General features: G+C 27.4%; 1 protein-coding gene across 1 annotated transcript; it reads right to left on the minus strand.

The window, feature by feature from the left end:
• Positions 1-127: 127 nt before the first annotated feature.
• LOC111028297 (acetylcholine receptor subunit alpha-like 1) lies at positions 128-12271 on the minus strand. The gene is made up of 9 exons (XM_022306886.1): positions 11958-12271; positions 7051-7199; positions 6137-6181; positions 5079-5188; positions 4124-4337; positions 3469-3649; positions 2773-2925; positions 2132-2298; positions 128-808 (listed from the first exon to the last, which is right to left on the minus strand). The coding sequence occupies exons 1-9, from the start codon at positions 12034-12036 to the stop codon at positions 644-646; spliced, it is 1263 nt and encodes a 420-aa protein (XP_022162578.1). The 5' UTR covers positions 12037-12271; the 3' UTR covers positions 128-643.
• Between the last annotated feature and the right edge of the window lie 2951 nt (positions 12272-15222).

Genomic DNA, 15222 nt, shown 5'->3' on the forward strand with positions numbered 1-15222 from the left:
TCATATATATAATAATTATAATATATACTTACTATGGTTATGAAAACTTGTTCAACTGTTTGTTTTAATTCTTGTTCATGTTTTTGAATTTATGTTTTTGTTATATGTTATGTTAGCATGTATTACATTTTTTTTTTTATTTGATCATACATAAATATTACATAATACGTTGAAAAATAAGTGATCTAAATTATTCAAGACATATGTGCATTGTATTAAATATTTATTTGTATACAGGTCCATCAAAAAAATATCCTTTAATGAATATTGTTAATTGAAATACATTTTTTTTGTTTAGATAATATTTTTTTTTTTAATATAAAACTTATATCAAATTATAGATATTAATCATATAGATACTCATAAACGTTAATTAAAAATATAAAATTAAAGTACCTATATTTAATAATTAAAACCAAAAATATTCATTATCATTAACAAATAAGTAACTATGCTTCTTTTAATAATAGGATTAGATATAAATATAATTAAAAATACCTTTGTTTATAATTTATAAAAATATAAGAGTTATAAAAGAGCAAAAATCGATACGAATAATATAAAAAAAAATTGTTCCTTAATAGAAACTAGTAGATAGAAACACAAATAATTGATCTTTGGTGAAATATTGTTTTCGTATTATTCACTTCAGAAAATAAATCACCATTACGATAAACAAAAATAAGTAAACAATAAACATCGTTCTATCTAAAATCAGAGCCAGATAATACCATTGACTTTCTTTCAGTTGAAGATGTTTTGATTTATCTTCATTTGATTCGTCTAAAATCTTGTCATCTTCATCGTTCTATAATCAAATGTATAATCATGTAGAATTAATTTCTAAATATTGTCAAACTTCAGTTATTAATCATTATTAAAAATGAACTATATATTATACGTAATAAAGTTTTAATTTTTATTTTGTTTGTATATTTAAGGCAAACCCCAACATGACAAAGCTAAAAATAGGTAAGGGCACTCGTCTCATCCTTCACACATCCCTAGCAAAGTATTACGATATTAAGTTTAAAGGTGATACATTCAGCATTGCATTAAAAAAAAGATTTGGAGCGGATCTTGATTAAACAGATTAACTAATGCTGACATTTTCAAACATTTTCGGCAGCTTTATCTAGTTTTTCTTTCTGCGTAAAGAAACTGTTGCTGAGAAAACCGATAAATGTAGTCTTAAATTTATTAATGACGACTGATCTCTAACTAGAGCCCTACCTAAGGAAAACTAAAATATTTCGAACTTGAAACACGAAATTCGTTCCCCGGTCGTTATTTATAGAACATCCAGAAACTTATTCGTACCTATAGGCTATACAACAGTGTTTCCCAATTTGTACAACATACAGAAAATCCAAAAAAATATCAAGTATGCCATACTACTCTAGTAATATTGATAATCATTTTTAGTATAAGCAATTTTCTCATTTAGTTTTAATAATTTAATGCAATGCCGAATAATAAATAGGTACTTAATTCTGTTGAACACAAAGATTATTTTTAATATAAATTAATTTGTATTTCATTTTTGTAATGACTTAGGTATTAGTTTAAAACAGCGCCGGGTCAAACATATTTTGTGACCCATGGGTTGGAAAACACTATATTATAGACTATCCGGGAAAAAAATCAGTAGTTAATTGTAGAGAACCAACTCGTAAGAGTTTTTTTAAACATTCTTTCTCAAAATAATGTTCACGAACAAAAATTAATGAAAAAAAATAAAATAAAAAATCCAATGTAAAACCAATACATTTTTTCTCGTATTGGTTTTGGATAGCACAACATAAACTTAAGATTATTGTACAAATGTTAAGGACACTTGTACAATATACATATTATACTATCGTTTAAGTGAAAACCATTATCTAAATTTCAAGTATAATATAATACCACCTAGTCTTATTTTATAAATATACTTTATAATGGTAAATTATCGGCTGCAGTGTTTGCGATAACAAAACAAGCGTATAATACTCTGATACAGAATGAAGTGTTATAATCTCGTCTTCTTTGTACAACAATAATAAGAAGTGTACAATCATAATGCATTTATATAAACACCATTATAAATGCAATACCTACCACTAAATTATGAATAATCTATTATATTTACCTTCAGTGACGTAAACCTCATGACGGTTCCGAATTTCGTGTTCAACAGCTGAGTGATGAACTTGGGTACTTTATGGTCGGGTTGTTTGGATTTAGCTAGATTGTGTAACAACACTGAGAATACCATCGATAGAGTGACCATGCCCAGCGAGTTTGAGTAAAACATTACTGAAAAGCAGAAAGTTAGCGAAAAATCAAATAGCTAGGTAATGTAATAAGCAAGATGTATTAGCGCGTCAATATAATATATATTATATGCAGTAAAACTCCCATATCCTAAGTATATAACGGATTTCAACATATTTGTTTGACGAAATATTTTTGAGAACCATACAAAAACCAAGTTAGAAGCGAATTTATTTAATTATATTTATCGGATTTCTCTATATATCATATAAAACGATTTTGGCCGTGAGACTTCGTTAAGGTAAGTTACGCTGGCATCCGCTGCGTGAACAAATGCGGACAAATTTTCAAAATGCGTTTACAAATGTGTTCAAATTATATAACAAATTTTGGTACCAGTTTTGAGTGGTTATTTTAACCTGCAAATACCAGCGTAACTCAACTACTTCATAATATCGTCCGGTTCACAGAATTTAATATTATTATATTCGACAATATTGTTAACACTCAACTCACCTATTAACGGGATTCGGTCGCTCATGATGGGCACATTGCTGGAAATCATCATCAACAGTATGCATACTATGACCAGCGTGACGCCACTCAGCATGAATTTCTCCGTCGATTCCGGAGGTAGCCAAAAAACTGATAGCGTCAAGAACACGACCACTAAATGACGAGAGAGCAAAAATTGTAAATAATAATATTATGAATGATATAGCGCGTACATTTCATCTATTGTTTTATGACACATCACGGACTGTACAATATTTATCATCAAATATGATATCATATCTGATTATAATTTATCCATCATACTATTATACAGCGATATCATATTTTGAGACTTGCAGTAGTTTAGTACTCATAGGCAAAACTACGGGTTGGGCCAGGCATGTGACGTCAGGAAATAAGAAATATTATAATTGTAAAAATTGTATAAATAAATTTAAAAACATTTCTGTCCAGTTTTCTATTTTCTATGCAGAGTGTAACAGGAAGACCAGGTAAATGAAATAACATTTGTCCTAATCAATATTTTTTTTCTTACTCATCGGATAACATCGTCACGGCGAGGACAAAGAAATAGAACGCATTTTTTTGGGGAGGAGCGCAATGATATTTTGTTTAGTCCTGAGTCCTAGAGAAATTGTCTAATTTCGCTTATTCTAATACAATACTGTATTTTCAAATATAAGTGTGCATAGGTACCTATCGCTGGTATGACAACTATGCTGTGGTATGCAGGTATTTTCCTCTTCACTGTGATGCTGTAGTGAATGTCCTCGTATATGTCGTTGGAATTGCAAGAGTAGCTCTCGACTCTTCGTCTTTGAGTCACCTTTGTGATGTCCCACTTACAACCTTCTTCCAAGTTTATCATATCAGCGGTCTAAACACAGAAAAACCGCATGAATGTTAGGTAACGTACATCGTATCTTATCTAAATAAATTAAAAAATAGGTACATATCTAACTGCCATTTAAGATGTAAATTAATAACAATCAGGCTACTGTCTAGATTAATTTTAATTTTAATTATTTAACATTTTTTGATAATCATTAGTGATTTAATTTTAACTAATAAGCATTCGCATTGATATTATCTATGCGCATCAGTGAAAATATTTATTACTCATTTTTATTTTTTAGAATAACATGATGTAATAAAAAAATATATCTCATATCTTATTTTTTTTATTATTATCTATATGTACCCAGACTAGGTCATTTTTTAGTTCAGATATCTTATCTTTATCTATACAAAAAAAAATATCTGAGCACAACAATGTTTATGAACTAACACCAACAAGTAACAACAGAATAATAAAATCGTATTTTAAAAAATAAATCTAAAATAATCTTACGTTTATTTTCTGATTGATTTGCATGCTAACGGAATTTCCGTCGTACGTCCAAGAGCCGAGTCTCAACGAACAGGTGTGCTCTCCGAACGGCCAATAGGTCAAGTCTACGTCGCAAAAGACTCGGAACTTGGCTGGAGGTATCCAATGAACCATGCCATCCGAACGGACTACACAGTTAATCTTCCCGTAAGTCTCGTCGTGATGTCCGTCAGCACTGCGAAACAGAAAACAAATCAATATTATCGATACATTCGATTTTGATTAAACCGTTATCGATACAATCGTCAATATAAATCGCTAAAATATCATATAAGCAAAATTCGATTAATTGCTAAACTAGAAAATGTTGGCTGTTATTGTGTTTAGTTAGTAAATAAATTAACCGTTCACCCAAGTATGCATAAAATTCTATACTTCCATAGTTCCGTGTTTTCCAGAAACATATTTCTATTTACGTAACCGATCGATTAAACTAGAACTATAAGAACTACAGACTAAAACTATAATATTGTTACAACTTACAACTTATAAGAAGCTTAAGTAAGTGTGCATATATGCTTCGAATAAAACTAAAAAGTGTTTAACTTTATTGCGAAATATATAGATACTATAATTATTCAAATATGAGAATAACTCGGTTTTCCAAAAAAATAACTGTCGTTAAACCCACCAAATACTTGAACTAAACAAAAACTTATAGAATATCTTTTGTAATTTTTATAAAAAATAAAGAGTTCTGAGACAGTTATTTTTTGAATACCTACTTAAGTATAATATATACAATTATATTCTTTAATGTTTAAAATTACTGTACAACAATCTAAACGAATTCGGTGGCCAGAAATCGTTTTACAACTTTCATCTCATATACCTACCGCGAAAACATCAGTCGATAAGCGATCATTATACGTTTATTATCCAGTTTTGCAATATTTGACTATAGACAATTTCCTACCTGTTGTAGGCCACAATATCAGGCATCCATATTTCGTCATAAGCCATGTTTACAACTTTTGTGCCTCCGTAATCTGATACATTCCACAGAAGTTTTTCATCTTGCCAAGTCTACGAAAGTAGGAGTACGAAAGCAACATTTTAGCAAAAAGTTTACCACTAAAAATGGCAAGCTTTAAAGACCGTTTTGGTCTAATATATTATTATACGTTTTTTCCGAGTAAACCCAAAAATATTTCATTAAGAAATAGGTATACGTAGTATTAAAAATTAAAAAACTTTCTAAGTTCATGCGAAACCGTATTAGTGTTTATTAAGATCGATTGTCGACCCATTACCATTAAACTATTGTGTTTTAAATATTTAAACACAACATAATTTGATGGTTACACGACAAAAGAGACTAAGCGAAATTTTTCAAGGTTTTTGGGAGAATTAAAAGACATTTTACTGTGCATTTTTGTGCACTTATTTTCTTTTTTTTAGAAGATCTCTTTATTTTTATTTGTAAATCTTTTATATATACATTGTTGATTATTATTTACATAGACATGAGAAATTTAAATACACTTATTTAATAATTTTGGTGCTAATGCCCTTCATTTTTTTTGTTTATAATTTATCTAATGAATTTATCTTCTATTATACTTGGGTATTATTACCTACTATGTATGACCTATATCCTAATATAATAATAGATAAATACCTCATGTTTATTTTTCAAAATAAATCGTATAGGCAAATATTTTCTGTAAAAAATAAGATCAAACATACATTTTGATAAACGTCGTTTGTAAGCTCTAAACATGTATTTTAAAGTCGTTTCTACCCTTGTTTTGAGAAAACAAAAAATAAATGTGACGATTTTAGGTAGTATTGCAGAATTAAAACTAATATTATTTTTTTAAATAATGGGCACAGCTGTTTTTGAGCATGGGCATTGGGAAACACATAATTTTCTCCACCCAATAATATAATAAGCCATGTCACTTGGAGCCTAGGTGTCGCTCAGACCCTTTTGTCGTGTAACCATCAATAATAGATATATTGTATACTTACCATTGATACCCAGGCGTTAATGGTCATAATTGAATTTTGGAAGTCCTGCGAACATATACGTTTTATGAATGATTATAATAATATAGAAAATAATAAAATATTAATAAAATAATTGTACTACAGTGGCATAGCCCTCTCTTCACAAAATTTTAAGGAAATAAAAAAAATTATTCTTATAATCTATGAATGTTACTGCAAATACAAATATGTATATGCAGTAACTTTATCAAACTATTATTATGGTTTATAAAAGTTACTGCAAATACAAATATGTGTGTAGCCGTACGGAAACCGAAACCTAAAATAAGACCTCGACATCTGTATGCCAAACTTATGGCCTATGGGGAACCCCAATTAAACCAACTCTGTGTAGACAAATTACCTATCAGCCCCCCCCCCCCACCAAAAAAAAATCCTGGTTACACCACTGTCATAACAACAGTATAATAATAAAAACCGTTATTTGCATACCATTAATATTGTGGCGGACCACGTACGGGCCACATAAGACTCTGCGCACGGGCGCAGAGCGCTCTCTGGTTGTTCGTCTCAACGACAGCGGACTCGGGGAGACAACGACTAAACGGCGGGTCGTTGTGGCGATTTCTCCCCAGTCACGCAACAGGCGCTTCAAACTATATAAAAAGAGACACCGAACACCAGACCAATGTCCTCACGGACGCCGGCCGGTCAAATCTTTTGTGCGCCCTCACCGTGCCGCCAAAATATTATCATTAAATTCAAATATATTTTTCCTAACAACAGCTTTTATTTTCTCTTTTGTTTACAAGTGATTCAGGCCAATGATTTTTTTATCGGGCTTATTCGTGTTTTGCCTAATCCGGACGTGAGCTTGTACAACACCTAATAATATATAATATATTATATTCGCAACATTATTGTTAGGTACTCACCAGATCGACGTATTTTAAGACGGTGTTTACCGTGACATTAGTCAGATGGTCACTGATTACCGGTCTCGAGTGTCTATCGTAAAACCTCAATAAATCTCTTCTCAGCTTATCCGTCCACGTGTCGTTCCAATTTTGTTTCCCATTATTACCTTTAACAAAACGGCCATTCATTATTCAAGTATTTCATTATTTGGTGTAATGCACTCATTACGCATATCACAGGCGTCTTAATTATTTTAAATTGTAAATGCTTCATTCGTGAAGATATTGCTATTAACCGTATTCACAGTCACCTTATTTATTGGATGTACAATAATAATATGATATAATTCACACATAATTACATCGATTAAAGATGCCTGTGTGTGTACAGTAATTCGATGTCAATATAAAATGCTTTCCGGGGTCAATAGCTTTCAGAACTTATCACGAGTTCGATTAGGTACCACTGTACCAGTGACATATAACTCCGAAGACGGTTAAATGATAATTCTACATTGAGTTCGTTGTTTACGTACGAAATGCGTGGTAACGATTAATTTACTAAAAAAAATATATTCATTTCACGCGATCAAATAAAAAATTGTTGTAATAATTTTTATTAATAATATATTGTTATTGATATTATGCAGAAGATGGATCATAGATCGTGTATCTAATCACTTATCAGTATTATTAATAATATATCTACCGAAAATACACACCTAATATTCATGCATTATCTATATATTGTGATGTATATTCGACAATATGGGTAATACATTAAACTAATCAATAAGAAAAGATAATAATATTTTATAAAGTGGATTATATCCCATTTACTTAATTAATAATTAATCTTATAAAATGTTAAGTACGCCAATCAGAGAAGTAATGTACCTATATAGTATAGATTTATAATACAGCCATATTAGATGCTCTATAACATTTGATAAGTATTAATATAATACTATTAAACCATCATCTATTAGATTGTTCGATGAGATTGTTTTAAATCTTCTAATCGTACATTGAGCTAGCAGTATCAAGAAAAACTTCAGAAATAAACTTCAGTTCTAAAATATAATGTAATTATCACATTCAAAGAGTATTAACTAAGTAGGTACTTCCAGCGTACCAATATTTAAATAAATTATATTATATTGAATAATGAATAGATACTTATTTGCTTACATTACCATATGATTTGTGTGAGATAAAGTTTAAAAGTGTTTTAAATATATCTTTATCCGAATATTGATTTAGTAATATAACTTATAAGTTATTATACTTATTAGATAAAATATTTTTTTTAATATTACAGTTTTGAGTGCACTTGACTTTCAAAAAAATTGTGTAAATATAGGTACTCGAGCCTATATCTACAGTAATAACTATGTTCCGTATGTTATCAAAAACAAACATAAAATTAAAACTCAATTATAAAATTGAACTTGATTTCATCGAAATGTATAACCTTTATAACTATTATATAACTATTAGTAATTAGGTATTGACATTGTTTTATACGTTCTCAATTTTGTGTAAAATGAGCAATAGATTAAATAAAATATTTGTTAAGCATTCTCTTGAGTTTTTTTTTTTTGGAAATTGAATTGCAATTTAACTATCAAATCAAGACATATTTACAATGTATTCATTTATAACAAAAACCTGTAAGTTGAGCTCGTGGTGAGGTGAAGAGTTATTAATATATATTAATGAGAACTATATAAAATAGGTAAAATATGTAAAAAGTTCAACATTTACAATGATTTCAATGGATATTTCTATCGACTCTTGCTGACGTAGTCATATTAAAATTAATTTGTTAGGTAATCTTTAAAGTTAATCCGTACCTACTCGTGCGTCGATTAATAATTTACCTATAAGATTTAATAGCATTGGTTTTATCATCGCCATGTTTACCTCCGTCAATAATTTGTTTTTCTAATTTATATGCAAAAACCATATTTAATTGTTGAACTGTTTATACAAAATAATAATATAAGTGGCAGTAAACAAATTTTTAAAAAAATCGGTTGAAGACAGACACAACGAGACACTGTCAATTGACAATTAATCAGTATTCACTTTTTAACACTACATTTTTACATATTTTGAATGACAGAGTTTAAATATTTTTATATAAGTAATATATTAAGATGGTTATCTACCTCAAAATAAGAATGTAACATGATAATATAGTAATTATATTTCACTCCGTGAACTCCGTATTATATAACGTGCGGTTTGTTAACCGATTAAACAATCATTATTTTAAATGAAGTTCAAGTTTCATTGTCTATGATTGCTATGCTTTCTGTTTCACTTATAGATACAAACCACGACTATTGTTATTAAATGGTACAATAAGCTAATTTCTAATAAATAACAAGCATGAAATATGTTATTAATAATTGACGTTATAACTACCGTTAATAGATTTAAAATGTTTGTAATAGCGTATACATTATTAATTCTAATTATACCATTTTTTTTTACTAGTTGTTTCAAATGTAAATTTATCAACTATGTGCATAAAATATTTCATAAACAAACTTAATAGTTACTTCAACCGTTAACCATCAAATGAAGTTATAACAGACTATTATCGATTATCATTGTTCAAAAATATAAATAAGATATTTTATTTTATTTATCTTAGAGAATATTTACAAAATACTAATAATAGCACATTAGCATAATATTCGTTAATTATACTATAAAATAATTCAATTTTATTGAAGAGTAGTGAACAGAAACAATATTATACATGAAAACACAAGAAAGGGAAGCAGAGAGCAACCCCTTTACAAGAACTTCTGAGAAGGATACAATATTTTTTTTTTAGTTTTATGTATTATGATTATTATTATAATTTTTTTTTTCAAAAGTAATTTTCAGTTATATATTTTGTTAGTTAAGGCGTCTCTTATCCATTTTCTTTCTGGCCTTCCAGCAGGATTTCCTGAAATTATTAAAAGGGACATTGAGGAGATAAGAGGGTTTTGGTGATAAGTAATTTTGCTGTAAAATCTATTTTAATATTGATAAATTTATGTTAGAAGCATGCCATAGCTGTTATTCAATAATATTAGATGATAACTAATGGCTTAAATTCTTCCACCGTATGGCCAAATAGGAGCTGTATAGATGAGCAATTTGTTGTTGAGGCTGAGTTTGGACTTAAATTACATATTACCTAACTATAATTATTTAGGTTTTTATTCAATTTACCCAGATAGACATTAATTATAATAAAATATAAACCATATGCTAAAATTAGAGATTGTATAAAACAAAATGTACCAAGTAATAAAATAAGAAATTTTTTTATATATTATATTATATCTAACGTTATATAATTTTAATTCGTTATGAAAATATGAAGAGAAAAATCTCGGGCTGATTTTCATTGCGAATTTAAACATTTCAAAAGAAAAGCCATTATCACATTACGAGTATCTATATGATACGTAAAAAATTATATCTTGTCTTATCTACAGTACCAACCAGACATTTTTAATATTTTCTATTTTTATTTATTTATTCATTATAAGTATAAAATGGTTTAAAGTACTACAGTCGAACATAATGTGGATTCTCCATAACAACAATTTTTTAAATAAAAGGTTATCATTCATCACGTATACCTATTAAATCTATATAAAAACATAAATATAAAAGGTTTTCTTATCTATTTATTTTTGTATAACTCCACAGTACTATATTAAAGTAATATCATATTTTATTATCCACTAAAATTGGTAGAAATAATTACAAATTAATGTTTCTTGCCTCAAAAGCTTACGTATATATATTTAAATATTTTAAATGTGTACGGACAATGTATGCATGACTGGACAGTGGACACTATACTACTTAACTTTTTTAGATCGAAAATGATTACTTAAGTTTTAATTCTGAATTCTACATTAGTCTAATACCCTGAGATTAAACAAGATTTTTCAGTGAGTCCGAAACTAGAACATTGTTAAAGAGCAGTCAGTATTTTTTACGGTTCATGAATATTAGGGTATACATAGGTACATAGGTACTTCCACCAAAATAGTTTTCTATCTAAGAACATTTCTGAATAATGAAAAGAATCTCAAAAGATGAGTTGCTATAGGTGATCATTTGAAAAAAGAATTGCTTTTTTAAATTCAAAAATCATTTTGAATATAACGTCAATATTTTGTTAAAAAAATATCTAGATGCAACTTTAATTACAAATACAATTAATTTAATTTAAAATTAAAAATAAATCTTTACTTAGCAAGTAATATAAAAACGTTTCCAATATATTTGTATTGATTTTAAGTGAACTGAACATTTTGAAGATTATTTTGTTTAATTGAATGTTCAATAACTTTACAAGCTATAACTATAAGAGAACGTTTTAATTATGAAAATACTATGGATATAATTTTAACTATAAAAATCAGTTTTTTGTTCCAAACAAAATGATTTTCTAACCAAATACAAGTAATCAAATAAAATGTTGATAAAAACAAACATACACACCCACACACACACACATACAAAATATATATACTAATAAATAATAACATATTATATTATATATAATACTTCCGGTTGAATAATCATTTTATTTTATTTTTATTTTTCGACACATGTGGTCATTTAACAATATTATGTACAATATTATTTTAATAATAATATACTTATATATAATTATTACTATACAACATTGTTTATTTTTATACTTCCTTTGTGTTATCAATTAAATATCATTTGAGCTAAAATTGAAATGATATTTTACTAGTATTAAAAATGAATGGGTGCGTTTAAATATTATTTATTTATTTTAATACTTTCAATAAAAATTTAAAAAGACATACGAACTCAAAGTAAAAATTAATAATTTAAATACAAATACTTTTGTTTTTTCTAACACGTACCTGTTATTGCAGCATCAATATTTACTAATTTGATAAGGATGATCAAACACAAAACTTTTTTCAAAAAACAGTTAAACATAATTAATATTTTAAGAAGTTTTGAATACAAGTAGAGTACAGTAGATAAAAAAAACACAAATATTAGGCGGCGGATATATATGCCTACAATATCTGTATTATTTTGTTAACTATTTCAAACTGAGAGAACAATTATAAATTTATAGGTATTTAATCACATTGGTATACATGGTTGTTAATCCTCTGAGTGCAATCAGAATACTATGTGTTGTTTAAAAAACGGTTTTGACACAACTGAGTGCTGATAATTTTTTATTTTTATTATAATAGTTGTGAGATTAAGCGACTGCATGATAAGATGGTATTTTGTTTAAAATAAATCGTTTTTCCCCCTCAACAGATAACAGCAACTATAACGATTAATTATTGGAATAATAAATTAATGCTGTGGTCAAAATGGCTAAAAAAAAAATAATAATATAATATAATCCTATGCCATACATATTTTGAACCTAAACCTTGTGTACCTAAATGATAGATTTATCAATAAACATTAACGTATTATGTTTAATCTTCATGTAGTTGACCTTAATAATAATATAATACTTGTGATGGTAGTTTTAATTTGAAATTAGATTGTCAATAATTTGTACCGATCATTAAATAAGTTACATTTAAAACAAAATACATCTATATTTATAAATATAATTACAAATTTGATTTCACAATTACATTGTATGAATACCTATGATCAGGTAACTACTGAACACGACTTATACGCTCTGTAGTAATAGTTCAACTGTAATAAAAACTTTACCATATTAGTGCGACGGTTGTTTAAAAAAAAAACCGTCGTACGATTTTCACTTATAAACATGCTACAGCCGTTTAAATATTTTTTACAACGAATACCTAGGTTTTACATTAATTCGTTTTATATCAAAATCATAATATACAGTATACACCTATCTGTCATGTTCAATAGGGTTATAAAACATTATACATTTATAATTAGTAATTAAAAATTTCGAACCAATACCATACAAAATAATATATTATTTAATATTTACAAACTATATGTACGTATATGCATATGTCTACATCCACAATTATTAGTTAGTTGATTGCTAGTCATCGCAAATCTCGTGCAGGCATTTCCACCAAATAAGTTTCACGGTGTATATTAAATTTAGCCTTACGGATCAGTAAGTTCAAATGAAATACATTCAACGTGTAGACACGATAAGGTAGGTACAACTACATAATACCAGTAAAACTATAATATACCTAATACAATATTACGCAATAATGATTATAACTTTAATTAAGAGGACTCCACACGATTAGTTGTCTCCGTCTTACAAACGTACCTACAACATGGCAAATTTTATTCTCCCGATAACACATTTTACTCTGTAATTTCTAAGATTAGAGCGAATGTCAGTTTTGAAAAATACAAAATTATGTACAAAAAATGTACAGATTAAAAATAGTGATTACTTACTTTAAAATAATAATATCAATAAAATCCTCCAAAACGCCCCAGATAATATTATTATCTTTAAATTTGATAAGAGGTATATTCACTTAAATTGTATACATTTCAGAGTAAAATGTATTATTGTGAACGTCAAATGTGCCTTTTGTACGTTTGTAAGACGGAGACAACAAATGCCTATGTTATGCACAATCAACCTATTAACAAAATGTAATGAAGTCCAATAATTAAATATTAAAAGTTTACATTTGTTTTTTACTACATTAATTTAATAATATATTTATTACTTGTAATCAGTACATAAAGAGGAGGGGTGTATATTATAATGGTGTGATCCACGGTGGTATTTTTAATAACAAAATAATTTAATGAAATATAAACTATTTTTTTAATACATTTTGTTAGAAAAGACATGAACATTTAATAGTATTGCTTTTCGTATTTGTAAAAAAATATGGAGTTATTATTTCATTTTAAAAAGGACAATGGGACATAATGTATGTTTGTACTTGGATAAGTTTAAAAACTTTAAAGTTACAAAAACATTTAGATGTTCTGAGAAAAAATAATGCATGAAAACAGCAACCATTGGAAATTGTGAAATTGTCATAGGCCAAACATTAATTATAGCATATGTAAACTTTTGTCAAAATCTACAATAGGCACAAATTTTTGGATGAGGTTTCAATCGATAATTTTAATTCAAAAATATTAATCAAACCTTTTAAAACTTTTTAGTTTTTAATAATTGATTAAATTATATACATCAGTGGTCGTTGTAGTCGTTTTACTTCTAACTAAAAAAAAAACTGTATACCATCAGCAAATAGTTAATTAATTAATTCTCATAGTAAAGATAACCGTCGAGCAACTTTTACACTTAATTAAAATATAACGCATTTAGTACCTACCTCAATAATGATGTTGATGCAAAACCTTTTTGAAACACATAACTTTTTTTACTTTTTTACCTGTAAATTTATGAAGCAAATTTACGTAAACTAAAAAAAATAATCAGCGAATTGGAAAAAAAGAAAATTCAGTTTTATAATTTAATTACTTTTGAGTACAATACTTGAAATGAAGTTTATTAAATATATATACCTATGTGGTTTAATTATGAACCATATGTAGTATATTACATATATATATATATAATTTAGAGGACTTGAATTTCACTTAAGATTATATAATAACGACCTTTTTTTACGCATGCAATGATTTCCTAAATAAAGCGCCTATTTTTATGTATGCATAGCCGAATATGTTAAGTTTTTTCCTCTGATCATCCTCCCCTCTCCCCGAACAAAAGTTACTTAATTATTTATATATATAAGCTATATTATTTATATTAACAGTAGCGAAGTTTAAGAAGAATTTATTGAATATTCTTAGTATTCAATAAAAGTCTGAATAATATATACCTACTCTATCTCAATAAAATTAAGCTTGATTAAAGATCAATGATCATTTATAAACAAATTATGAACACAACATTACGATATTTAATCATTTAGGTGTTGTTTATTTTCCTCGACATTTTTTCCGAAGTTATTCAGGGTCACTACGAGTATTCTCCCTATGAACTTTGAATGCTTATAAATATATCAGATAATTAATATATGGATAAATAGTATAATACTATTAACAGTTAATACTTTCGAATTATTCTGATAGCATTTGTAATACAAATATACAATATTAATATGATAGTTTATAATTTTAATAATTTTAATAACCGTTAGTAGA

The sequence above is a fragment of the Myzus persicae genome, unplaced genomic scaffold, assembly GCF_001856785.1.
Source record: "Myzus persicae strain clone G006 unplaced genomic scaffold, MPER_G0061.0, whole genome shotgun sequence".
NCBI lineage: Eukaryota > Metazoa > Arthropoda > Insecta > Hemiptera > Aphididae > Myzus > Myzus persicae.

What these genes read in the sequence shown, in the direction of transcription:
- LOC111028297 (XM_022306886.1), bottom strand. Translation starts at nt 12,036, where the DNA reads ATGTTTAACTGTTTTTTGAAAAAAGTTTTGTGTTTGATCATCCTTATC. An exon ending in TATTGATGCTGCAATAACAG is followed by an intron (nt 7,200 to 11,957) that starts GTACGTGTTAGA and finishes GTTTTGTTAAAG; the next exon opens with GTAATAATGGGAAACAAAAT. An exon ending in TTAACGCCTGGGTATCAATG is followed by an intron (nt 5,189 to 6,136) that starts GTAAGTATACAA and finishes CTACTTTCGTAG; the next exon opens with ACTTGGCAAGATGAAAAACT.